General features: G+C 42.6%; 1 protein-coding gene across 2 annotated transcripts; it reads left to right on the top strand.

Moving 5' to 3' along the window:
• The first annotated feature begins 1,840 nt into the window (after positions 1-1,840).
• Positions 1,841-6,529, top strand: LOC131240348 (GATA transcription factor 8-like). Of its 2 annotated transcripts, none has more exons than XM_058238504.1 (3): positions 1,841-2,332; positions 3,332-3,621; positions 5,743-6,529. In XM_058238504.1, exons 2-3 carry the CDS (start codon positions 3,334-3,336, stop codon positions 6,442-6,444), a joined length of 990 nt encoding a protein of 329 aa, XP_058094487.1. In that variant the 5' UTR covers positions 1,841-2,332; positions 3,332-3,333; the 3' UTR covers positions 6,445-6,529. The 2 variants fall into 2 exon arrangements, with proteins under 2 accessions (XP_058094487.1, XP_058094486.1); XM_058238503.1 differs by having other exon boundaries at positions 3,329-3,621.
• Positions 6,530-13,416: the final 6,887 nt, after the last annotated feature.

Genomic DNA, 13,416 nt, shown 5'->3' with positions numbered 1-13,416 from the left:
CAGGAATGATGCAGATCCAACGCTCAAGTGGACCACACGAGAGATTACCCTTACATTTACTGCAACTGACATTTAATGCTGCGTGCATTTAATGCAAACCAAGCTTATTATTTGGTGCGGTCCGCTTGAACGTTGGATCTACCTCATTTTTGTGCTTATACATTAGAATGATCGAGGAGGGATGGACGGCCTGGATAAACCTATACGTCACAGTGGGCCTGCCCACAGAACTGCCCGTTGGGGGCTAGAGACGGGAGTAGGACGCAATCTGCGTCCGTAAAAAATATTACACGTGGCATAAGTTAAATTAAGGCTGTCAACTAAGAGTGGGTAAAATAAAAATAAAAATTAATAGGCCTGTACTCAGTCCAGATCAAACAGTTCAAGATCCGGCCCGAAGTGAACCCAGCCCGGCCATTAACAGCCCTACATTAAATGAAATAAAGCTATTGATAGCCCTACCTTAAAAAAAAAAAAAAAAAGCTGATGAAATTACATAAACCAGTGTATTTAAATAACATTCCCAAGATAAGATCATTTTACTGACTAGTGGACACATGTTTCTTAGGACCCTCCACTATTTTTATTTTTAGCGGTTCAATGAATGTCCACCAATGCTATAGCTAGATATAGAATTCTTGGTTAAATTTGTTTGTATGCCACATATTTTAGTAGTGCTTGCATATCAACCATTGGCTGCCAGAGTATTAAAGTTCTCCCCTCTGTAAAAACCATAAACCGGGAACACGGTAAATGTCTCACCGTCCCACTCTTTTTCCACTCATCCGGTGCGGTGGGTCACGTTACACCACATGCTTAGTGGCAGGACTTTCGAAACCAACTGTTATACATGGGGCAGTCCACCTTAGTTTTGAATCGACCTGATTTGAAGGGTCCGGTCAAAAGACAATTGGCACCGTGATGGAAGGACTTGATTTCATACTCATGCCAAGTCCTCCATCTCTGAGGGTCCATCAGCGAAGGAAGCAGATTGGGTACTACACCACATCTCTGAGGGTCCACCATGATGTATGGTTTTTATCCACGCTCTCCAATCATATTTCCGTATGGTTTCATAGTATACGCCCAAAAAAAAAATGATATATCTAATGCTTAAGTGGACCACAGCACAGGAATCAACGGTGATCATAACAAACACAGTTGAAACCTTCTTAAGTCCCAATAATAATATTTATTTTTCATCTAATCTATTCATGAGGTCTAATAAATCGGTATGAATGTAAAACACAAATATAAGCTTGATCCAAAACTTCTATTACCCCTAAAAAGTTTTTAATGGTAGGTATTTAATTCGCTCCGTGTGGTCCACTTGAGTCTTGGATCTGCTTCATTTTTACGTATATGTACTAAAATTATATGAAAAAAAATGAATGGACGGTGTGGATAATACAAATACTTCACGATGGACCCTCAAAGCCTCTGCCTATGCCGAGCTAAGGGAAGGCGGGGGGAAGCCCACAATCCGCGTCCATCACCGAAGAGTCTACGCGTAGTACAGCAAGCGTTTTATCCTTTCCCGGCAGCACCGATACCATGAGCCGGACATTTCAAAAAAAGAAAAATAAAATAAAAGTAAGGAAAATAGAGAGAGAGAAAAGGAAAGCGGTGGTGGGACCCGCAGTGCAATTCAGAGAGGAGTGATGAGAGAGAGAGAGAGAGAGAGAGGAGGCTTGAACGTGACGACAGAGAGAGCAACGTAAAAGACAGCTAGCAATGAAGGCACAGCCTCACCTACCAGAAAAGCAGAGAAGCAAGCAATCCCCCCTTCTTTACAAAACCCCCTACCCTTCTTTCTCACCCTTTTTAGGCTTTCTCCTTCCTTCTCCTTCTCTCCCCACACCTCTCACTTCCTCCTCTTCTACCCCTGTTCATCTATTCTCTTTCACATTCTTTTCACTCTCCTCTCTCGCTTCTCCTTCCAGGTTTTGGGATTTTCATGTCTTTGCTTTCTTCCTTTGGATAGGGTTTGATTTTTATGTGTTTTCTTGGAGATTTGGGCGTGGAGTAGGGTGTGTTACTCGTCATTGTTTTCTGCTCTGGTTACAGAGCTATTTTGTTGCATTTCGCCTCATTTTTTGCGGGATAGCTAGGGTTTAGGCCTTGCTTTGAGCTTCTTGGGTAGAAGGTTGTGGTTTTGGTTAGGTTTTTGAGCTAGAACAAGGGTTTCTTTACTGTCTACCTCGCATTTTCCTCGATTTCTCTTGCGGAAACAAGGATTCTTACCTGACAGTTTCGCCATTTTTGCTACATTTGGCTCTTGGCTTCGACGATTCGAGGAGAGATTTTTCTGTAGAGAAGAAGCACAGCACAGGTATATATTTCTTGGGAAATTTCTCCTTCTAGTCTATTTCAGAACAAATGCCTCTGTTTTTTGCTAACCTGCGCCATGGGTCCTTTACCAAAAGCTCTTCGTCTCAACCGTTTTTTTTTTTTTTTTTTTTTTTTGGCATTTCAAATTTTTTGTGTTGTTGCACTTTTTGCTGCAATTACCATTTAAATTTCATGGTCGGGCTTTTTTTTTTTTAATGCCGAAATTACCATAGTGCCACTGGCATCTCCAGAAACAAGCCCGCCATTCTGTAGTAACGCGTGTTGCTAATGTGCACCTTCAGTGTTTTGTTTCCATGAAGCATTTCCTCTTTTTAAAATTTTAAAAAACAGTGATTTTGGAACCCACGATTTTTTTATTATTTTAGAATTCTGTGTTTTTCATCCTCTCGACTGACATTTTACAGAGAAATGACATTTCCACACCCAGAAATTGACAACTCCACCCCTACAGCCGTAATACGGTAAATGCAACCTGAATAGGGGCAGTATAACCCAATCATCCTTTAAGGGTGGAAATGTCATTTCCCAATTCAAAATTTCAAATTCCATCACGACGTGTAATTACGATAGTACCCTTGACTTTTCAGACAATTTCCAACCCCACGCTCCCAGTCCCACCAGTTACGCCCCGCTAAAATGCGCACTGAGTGATGTGTAATGTAAAAACGCGTTAGCCGAACAAGACAAGACACCGTTTCCTTTTGTTTTTAAATTAGAAAAAAAAAAAACCAGTAAAAGGCAAACCGCGGCGCTAGTTAGGTTAAAGTGGGTCATACGCGGCATGCGCAAATTAGAACGGAATCCTCGATTTCTGCAATTTGGCTGGTCTGAAATGTCAAAAAACGGAAACTTTCCCCTTGAAACGGAATCTCTTTTTCCGAAAACCACTCTCTTCTCATTTCTTCCCTTAAATTCTAATTTTAAAAAAAAAGAAAATAAGAAAATCACTGATATTGTGATTTTTCGGTTGTGACAGTAGGCATGATGGGGCCAGGCTCTGTGGATGGCGCTGATACTGACATTTGCGGGGATTTCTTCGATCACATCGAAGATTTACTGGATTTCCCCAATGAGGAAGAGATTGTTGGAATTGGAGGAGGTGTTGGAGACGTTGGGAATGGTGGGTTTCTGGAAGGAAGTTGGCCGAGCGTTCCTGAAGAGCTTCTGCCCTTTTCGAACTCTGCTTTCTCTGGCATCAGCAGCAGCACCACCACCACCAGCACCAGTCAAAACACTGAGGAAGACCTTGCAGCCGAGCTCTCCGTTTCCGTGAGTTTTCCCTTCTCTAATTAATTCTCGTACTCGTGTGTGGAATCGGTGCCGTTGGTTGTTTATTCTCTGTTTGGTCTGGACCAGTCTGTTGTAGAAGCTGCGCCCGGGCCTAACACTTGTGGGGTCCACCATGTTGCGTATGTAAAATCCAGTCCGTCTATTAGGTGGAAACCATTGTTTGGACCGTACATACGAAAAAAATAGAAGCCAGATTAAAAGCTCACACGGCGTGGCTCGCTCGAGTTTTCTATTAGGCTGATTTTTGTATATTTAACGGGTTTGATGAAAGATACCCACCATGGGGGACCTACAGATCATGATGGCTTCCTCCCATTCCCATTTTTTGTTACGGTACCTATCACTGAGGATAGAACCTGATGGACGGAGTGGATTTACCTGTTGGACATGGTGGGCCCCACAGACTTGGGTGATTAACGCACGGCAGAAAACAGGTGGGCTTTGGAGAGGATTCCAGTCGCCCCCCCAATTGCCAACCTTAAAACACTGACAGGGCAAGTTAGACATCGTGCTGTCCCATCTGCAGTGGATGGATGGTCCGGATCTACGATAATCGGTGCCTGTAGACTTTTGTACGGTGGTGATGGTGGGACACGGTTTAGTATCCCAACAATCACCGCCGTACACATGGAGGACATCCTGTCAGAGATGTACGGCGCCAATGGGCGTACTCTAATCCATTGGGCATACTGGGCTCACGAGATGGTTTCCATCGCCCAATGCCTGACGCATGGCAGGTTGATTGTGGATGTGTCCATCACAAAGCAACCCTGCACCCTTAGTTGAGAATCGTACCCAACGGACAATCCTAGCCATCAATTTCTCTCCAATCAAGGGCCACCGTCTGTGCTGTTGGGATGGGACCCACTCCAGTCAGTCCTGGAAGCGGCACGGGTCATTCCTCATCAGCCTTTTTTTTTTTTTTTTTTCCGTGGGTTCACCATCAAAGTCCCTGGAATGAGAATCAACAGCCAGATGGACAGCCGATGACCGAACTTATGTGGGCCCCACCTTTACATGTTTGGTGGACCGGACGCGGTTTGGCTAGTGACGCTGACATCAGCCGTGTGGCTAGTGGTCGGGGCTACGTGGACCCACCATGATTGATGTATGTGTTTCATCCACACCGTACATACATTTTGAAAGATAATTGTAGGGGTTCATCCCAAAAATTTGGTAGATCTAAATCTCAGGTGGACCACACCATGGGAAAACAGTAGTGATTGAATGTCCACCATTAAAAACCTCCTGGGGCCCACTGTAATGGTTATTTGACATCTAAGCTGTTGATTAGGTCATACGGACTTGGATGAAGGGAAAAATATATATCAGCTTGATCCAAAACTTTTGTGATCCCAATAAGTTTTTAACGGTGGGCATTCAATCAACGCTGTGCGGTCCACTTGAGATTTGGATCAACTCACTTTTCAGCTCATACCATAAAATGATCTGGACGGCATGGATGAAACACATACATCATGGTGGGGCCCACAGAGCAGTGGCAGGGTCAGTAGGCAGTCAGTTTTCTGGTGGACTAAGCAAATTGGTGCATTATTCGTCTTGAAAACACCCACTCATTGAGTTGGTATATGGACATCGATCGTATACCCCACTATGATAAGCGATCGTTTGTGACTAGACAGAGTATCGTTTGGTGCATGAGTCACTCCCATCACTAATGTTTGATAATGGAGCATTATGGTGTAGGAATGAGTGGATTCTGAGGCAGGTTACAATAACAACCGTCCATGCGTAAGCATATGGCCCACCTGCTTGCTGCACGCATGTACCACAAATACCCAACACAGATGATCCTCCATGTCGATTGATCAATGGTTACCATCTCTTTCAATCAATCTGATTTGGGGTGTGCCCCATTTGTAGTGGGGCCCATGATTCGGATTGTTTTGATCGAGGTATTAGCCATTTGTGTGGTCTAGGTATGTGATCATGAGCAGCCAACTAGCATCTCCCTGTTGGAATAGTGGGATGGATATTTTGAATGTAGTGTATTGGAATTTAATTTTTGGAACCGTTGCTTGCCATTTCAGTGATATTTTTTTTTTTCCTGATCTCTCTCGCACCTCTTATGTTTCTCAGTGTGAGGATATTGCTCAGCTGGAGTGGCTGTCCACCTTTGTGGAGGACTCGTTCTCTGCTGGAAGCATCGACCTTGACAATGACCACAATAACAAGGAACCTCAGTTCAGGACTTCAAGCCCCGTCTCTGTTCTTGAAACCAGCTCCTGCTCTGGAAAACCAATGCTGCTCGGTCCTGATACCATTGTCCCAGGCCGTGCTCGTAGCAAGCGCCCGCGTCCTGCTTCATTCTCCCCCCGTCAGGGTCCTATCGTCTCCTCAGCCTCATCTGAGAACCACAACACCACCCCACTTCTCCTGGCTTCCTCATTCCCATCTGAGCTCAAGCATTTTGCGGAATCTGTGCCGCAGCCGAAGAAGGTACCCAAGAAGAAGAAGCTGATACTGCCTCTGCCGCCTGCAGGGGATCAAGAGGCATCGAAACCAGTACGCAAGTGCATGCACTGTGAGATACAGAAGACCCCGCAATGGCGGATGGGCCCAATGGGGCCCAAGACACTCTGCAATGCGTGTGGGGTCCGTTACAAGTCGGGCCGGCTGTATCCAGAGTACCGGCCTGCAGCGAGCCCGACGTATGTGGCAGCTGTGCACTCGAATTCCCACAAGAAGGTGCTGGAGATGAGGGTGAAGACTGGGCAGAAGGCACCAGCGCCAGTTCCAGAATTTGTTAGGAAGACTAGTCACTTGCTGGATTGCAACTGAGGGACGATGGAAAGAGAAAATATTCCTAAGTTGGATTGTCCTCTTTTTTTCTTTCTTTTTATTTTTTTTTCATTTTTTGTACAAAAGGAGAGACCCCGTGGTAATAGGAAAAGATCAGATTGATTACATGTAGTTAGGTGAGAAAAGGAGAGGAGTAAGAAAAAAGAGGGGAGTAGAAACAGAGGAAGAAGGAAAGAAGGGAGGAGATATTGGGTTATTAGTGTTAGTAAGAATTTTAGGGGATATATGGTTTAGATGGGAAGGTTTTAGGTATTGAATTTGTGCCTTTCTTTTCTTTGTTTTGAATTCTTTTTGCAGGTCATTTGTTGTTAGGAAAATGGGGGTTTGATTCTTGAATTTTCATCAGAGTCTGTTGTATCAAGTTCAGTGTCAGAACTCAGAAGGGTGTGTTCTCTCTTTGTTGCTGTTGTGATTTTTCATCCAAGGATGAGATATGTTGCCCTTCTCTCTATGGTTATTGATCCCTCTCTTTCATTACCTTAGATGAGCAAAGTTCACATCCCTGAGCTTGTTCAAACATGCTTGGGCCTTGGACAGCCATCTGATTAGTGACTGCAGCAGGTGTTATAATACAAAATCATCCCCACAGATCTCTCATGAGCCATCTCCCAAACGTGAATATTACCTAAAGATGTGGGCATGACACAACTAGGAAAGAGACTCAATTTTGAGTGACCGGTCTTTTCTTCTTCTTCTTCTTCTTCTTTTTTTTTTTTTTTGGGTTTCTATATCATTTTTTAGATGTTTCATATCTTATTTATTTGATTTCAAAGATTGAAAAAGAATATGAAAAATAGCTTATTTTTTTATGAGTATTGCAATTGCTTATACATTGTTATTTTAGGGACTTACTGCTGAGGATTGTTTTCATATTTGGTTATTGAGAGATACAAATATATAAAAGAGGTAAGCATACAACAATTTGGGTGTGCGTGTCTTGTAGATGGCTCAAATCCTCATGGTAAGCATAATAATTTTTGTGAGGATTCATCGAACCAATTTAAGTATTGGGTTGCGTGCATGCACACACGCATATATAGTTTTTATCTCTAGTAAAAAAATTCTATTGCATGTACTCTTTACTGAATACGTAGAGTTAGTGATGAAGAAGATCGTTTTCTACTTTTCACCTTGTAAGCATCCTTCCGTTGAGTTTGTAGTTAAGGGGAGTGCATTAGGTGCGCCCTGGCCTCACCCAAGACAGTGTGGCCCGTACCATTGAGCCCACCTTGATGCATGGAAGCTACTTCCGGTTTTGTTCATCTGTTTTGCTGGATCATTTTAGTGCATGAGCCCAAAAATGAAGAAGATGAAGAAGATGGACGATAATATAGGAAACAGTGGTGATTGAACACCCTAACATTAAAAAATTGAACACCTTACCATTAAAAAACAATAGAGCCCATGGTAATGTTTCTATAATAATTGTTTGCCATCCAACCTGTTTATAAGGTCACGTAAACTTAGATGACGAAGAAAAAAAAGGAAAAAACAAATATCAGCTTGATCCAAAACTTGTGGCTTATTAATGGTCAATCACCACTATTTATTATGATATGGCCAACCTGAGAGTTGGATCTACTTTATTTTATGGCATGATTTGGCAAAATGGATGGACAGCATGGATATAAAATACATGCACCAAGGTGGGCCCCATGGTAAGGGTCACATCTAATCCCCTCTGGTAGTTAAGTAATTTAATATTTTAAATCAAGAATCCAATGGTTTCCAATGGAAAACTAGAAAGTGAATCCTAGTGAAACAATTGATGGATCTTTTTGAAAGAGTATCAATCTCGTTGTACTCTATTGTAAGTTCTCTTTTAATCATAAAGCATATAATAAATAATGTCAATTTTTAGTTATAAAGAAATCCCATTGGTTAAAGCGGACACAAGCCATATCACAGTGTTTTAAAATCGGAATCAATACTAGACGGTTCTACTAATCATAAGCTGGAAGGAGTTAAATGGCCCATTTCTTGGCCACAAGATCTAAGCCGTGTATCCTGCGTAATGGGAAGCTCAATCAGGTACTTGTGTGCTATTTTGGATGGGCAGAGTTTCACACCATGTCAGCTTACCAAAACGAGTTAGATTTCACAAACAAAACGAATAACTCAATTAAGCAAGCACAAACTTGGTGATTGTGTGTTTGGATGCCCAAATGGTATTGAATTGCTTTGATTTAAAGTCCAATCGAGAGGAAACTCGAAATGACCAAGTAGTCCAACCTAACTTGGAAGGAAGCAGTTGCAATTTAGAGATGAATCAAAGAAAATACATTTTGTTGGGACCCATTTTGGATGTAATATCATGATTTGAGCCATAATGAACTATGGAAGAGCATGGTGTGAGCTTTATCCCACATTAGATAGTAAGAAAAAGAATGTGTAAGTGCTCATAAAGTATTACGTTCTACAAACTCTTGAAAAATGTTACTTTATACTTTAATTTATGTATATGCATGTGGTTCGAAAAAACCGACTAGAAAACTAATTAACATGATGCATATAACATTATATAACAGTATAAACGTAGCTTCTTCTTCTTCTTCTTCTTCTTCTTTTTTGAATCCTTTAGAGTTAACATAACACTAGAAACTATTATTATTTTCGGATACGGATGGATCTTGCCATCCACATCCTTACACACCAGCTACGCTTCTTGTCAACTGTTCAATTATGGCTCTTGACAAATCTATGGTTAACCTTAACATGACCTGACCTGATCCTCAACCCAACTTAAATAGTCCATGCTCAAGCCATTTTCATGTGAAAAATGCTCGTCAGGCATGAAATCTACACCATACATCAGGTGTATTGTCCATTGTTTTAGACTTGATCCCAAAAAAATCAGGCTGATTCATTACACAGGTGGCCCTCCCCATATATTATACCTAAAAATTTGTAAATGCATGTGGCATGGCCCACTGCGTTTTGGAATGCTGTGATTTTTGGGTAATTCTTTCATCCCAATGAGGCACATTAAATAAATAGATTGGATGGCATATAAACACCACATCTAGCCCTACATGAAATAAATGGTGGGCGACTCATCCTAACTCTTTCTTAAGGTGCGGCCTACTTAAGTTCCATGGTCATAATTTTTGGATACCTAACAGATGGGGGTGGATCTCATGAACTTCTACCCTTAGCTATTGGTGTGTGAGGTACGGTAGTGCAACACCGCTCTTTTCATACTATTCACCCCGGACCCACCTTAGCCCTACCTGAATTTCTGGATTTTGGGGTTACGAAGCAGGGTGCATTTGTTAAATTCCATTGATCATTGCATGAGCCAACAAGAAATTTAATAGTTTCTTAGGACTTGTTTATGATATAAAAAATAAAATAAATAAATAAATAATTAAATGTTCATTAAGTGAGTTTTTAACTATGCACAACACTAAAAAAGGATTTTAAAAAATTTATGAAGGTTTTCAATAATTGAAGTTTTCTTGTAACCATTAAAACTATTTTCATAGCACTTGATCATGATATAACGGTCCAAATTTGATAGTCCACCACTTTATCATAATGGATATGGGTGTTTCATGAATGACCATGGTAATGGATTCAATCATTAGTACATGCATGCAGAGAGAGAGAGAGAGAGATCAACTCTCTCATCTCCACCCTTCATCACATGTGATGTGTGGGGTCCACTTGGCGCCAAGATGGATCTTCCTTGCCTCCACACTAGAGTTGAAACGAGAAGCTCCGGCTTTCCTTCAATGTGGATAAATTAGGGAGGGCTTCCTACGTAGAGGTGTACACAAGTCGAGCCGAGTATTGCCCAGCTCGTACTCGGCTCGCGTTGCCCGAGTCCCAGCTCGTACTCGGCTCAGCTCGGGCTTCGAGCTTAGATGCCCAACTCATGCTTTGCTCGTTCGAGTTTGAGCTGAGTTCGAGCAAATATCAAGTCGAGTCGAGTCTGAGTTTTTGAGTCGAGTTCGAGTATACTCTGCTCCTGGACAAGGTCTCAAATCGAAGGTATTAGGTACTTACTGGGCGAGCTGCGGTAGGAACGACTGGCACTGTGCGTGCAAGGCAGGGATGAGTAGCAGAGACAAGCGGCAAGGACGAGCAGCGGCACCTGACAGGGGCACCGGGCAAGGCAGGGACGAGCGGCACCGGATGGACGTCGAACGAGCGCAGGGATGGGTTGAGAGAGGGTAGGGGTGCTGGGAAGGAAGGGCGCTGGGTTTTTTTTTTTTTTTTTTGAACGGGCTGAGAGAGGGTAGGGGCACTGGGAAAGGGACGAGCGAGGTGGGAGAGTAGCTTAGCGTTTTTTTTTTCTTTTTTTTGGGTATATATACCCCCCTGGTCGAGTACTGAGTCGAGTCAATTTCGAGTATTACTCGAGTCAAGCCAAGTCGAGCAGGCGCAAGTTCATTCTCGGCTCGGAATGATTTCGAGCACCATAAATCCGATCGTGCTCAGCTCTAAATCATTTCGAGCCGAGTCGAGTCAAGTTTTTCCGAGTCGAGTCGAGCAAGTTAACGAGTATACTCTGCTCGTGTACAACTCTATTCCTACATTAGAAGACGGGCATTGGTTCATGTTCTCTACATCAGGTGCATTCATCGTCTAGATTTTAGCAGTTTGGATTTTAGAATTTAAAAATCTAACATTATCAACCTTTATTTTTTTTATTTAACACACGTACCCACACACATCAATACTCACACTGTAGTAGGATTTCACGACCTATGGGAACTCGAACCCCAGACCTTGTGTTGAAGCCAAGGCTAACATTAATCTGTTTTTTTTTTTTTTTTTTCAAAAATTACTTTTTTTTTTCTGCATTTCACAAAAATCCAACATTTTCTCCAACAACGAGGCCCCATTGTTGTAGTCCAGTGATAAAATGGCCTAGATTGGACCATTTAACAATGCGGGCCAAGGTTGGGTTGGATTGGGTTGATTTTGAGAGGATTCATACCAGACCCATTTGGTAGTGTGGGTCCAACTTCTGGGTCTAGACCCACCCATGGGTCAAAAAATTTGGACACAGACCCACTAATTATCGAGCCAGGTTCAGTGTTCCGCTCGGTCTAACCATTTGCGCCCTTAGGTCCTGTTCCTAAGACTTAGCCAATCTATTAGTCGGGCCATTCGGTCGGGTTATGTTTAGAGTTTCAAAGGCATTTTGTCATTAATCATGCATGATGGGGCCCAACTAATGAACAGCCTAGATCTTGCACCAAATTGGGTAATCAGACTCCGCTTCGAGTTGTGCATTATCACCACAATCCGAGCTTGGGCATAACATACATAGACCCACACATTATCTTGTTTCTCAATTGGACCCGGGCCAATGGACCCAAACTAACTCAAGTCTTCCATGGGCCAGAATGATTCATTAAATCCCCCTACATGTCGTATTTAATATCTCAAATATGTACAAGAGCCATCCCTTTGGTGGGCCCCAATGTTGATGGTCCAATCCATTTCAATAATTTAATACTTCTACAAACATCATATACACATAAAAACAAAAATGACTGAACCATAGATCTGAATACATTAATGAACTCAGGTTAGCTAGGCCAGGCCTATCCTATCAATTAATGGGCAGAAAAAAGGCCTTGTTCCACAGACGGGTCAACTCGCCTCACCTCTGCGGGTTTGGTCCAAGCTAAATCAGTAATGGGTCGGGCTCAGTTTATATAATGCCGCCTCTTTAAGTGGGTCTGGTTCGGGTTATATAATGCTGACTGTTTATGGAAATGGTCTGGGCTTTGGTTGAACCCTACCCAACTCGATCCACCCATATAGCTTACCGGTAAGCCAGGCAGATAACCCAACCCGGCCCAGTTAATATCATGGTGAGTTAGAAAACTGGGTCCAGTCCAACTGCAAACATGGGCCACAAAACAGGGTCCAAGCTACCAACATGTATTAAGTCTTAGAACCAGTCAACCTGTCCACCATGTTGATGGCTAAGGGAGGCATTGGGCCGGGTAGCCTGTTTGACCCAACGAGCTCTACCCAGATTTGGACCGAGCTTGGAGGTTCTATCCTGCTTGTGGGATGGGCTTGGGCCACAATGCATGGCTCGATCATTTTGTCATTTTAGCCCAATCCGACCGACTTTTTATGCACATGTGTTATATTCTACAAATATGTCATTATGATCTTTAGCTATGCAACCATCTATCTTGATTTAGAACCATTGGTTTCATACCTTTAACATTTTTAAGTCACGCATGGCCTTTTGTCTTAAGTATTGGTCGGGCCTGGGCTAGCCCGGCCTGGCCCAACCCAACCTCTATTGATGGCCTAAGTGAAGAAGGAATTCTTAGTCCACATGCTTAGTGCCCATGCGCATGCAAAATCCCGTTTACTCTCATCCAGCCGCACTATATCTGGATCTGATTACTCAAACGATCCTAACCGCTCAATTTGTGAAGAAAAAATGCCAACATCACCCATTGTTGGGCTGTGTTCTGGTAAGTGGGCCAAAAATAAGATGGCCCATGGCTATCATGGTGGGCCTTGGCAGATGGAATTCTGGATATGGTTCACCATCCCTACCGTGCCCCCACCAAACCTTGCTCCTCTGCCAGATTGAAACACATTTAAGTCTTCATTAATCTCATATGCCATGATCATTTTATTCATCACTTTCTCAAATGAATTAAAATCTAAAAAAGAAGCTTTGATACTCTGACAGAGTTTGATGGATGATAAGCAGGCACATATAAATTACTTAGAAGATGCATATTTGGTGGTGTACAAGTAATTCATATTAAACAGTCCAAAATATGTATTTCAGTTTAGATGTGTCATGGGTAGAGATGGGCAAAATTGATCCGTTCTGGTGGATCCGACCCGATCCCAACTGAACCGACGGCCTTGATCGGTGCGGATTGAGTTAGGTATTTCAAATACGAATGATTTTCGAATTGGGCTCAGATTGTGGTCAATCCAGATTGACCGATCCAA

The sequence above is a fragment of the Magnolia sinica genome, chromosome 3, assembly GCF_029962835.1.
Source record: "Magnolia sinica isolate HGM2019 chromosome 3, MsV1, whole genome shotgun sequence".
Classification (NCBI taxonomy): domain Eukaryota; kingdom Viridiplantae; phylum Streptophyta; class Magnoliopsida; order Magnoliales; family Magnoliaceae; genus Magnolia; species Magnolia sinica.
The sequence above is the reverse complement of the archived record's forward strand: the minus strand, read 5'-3'. Positions and strand labels throughout refer to the sequence as shown.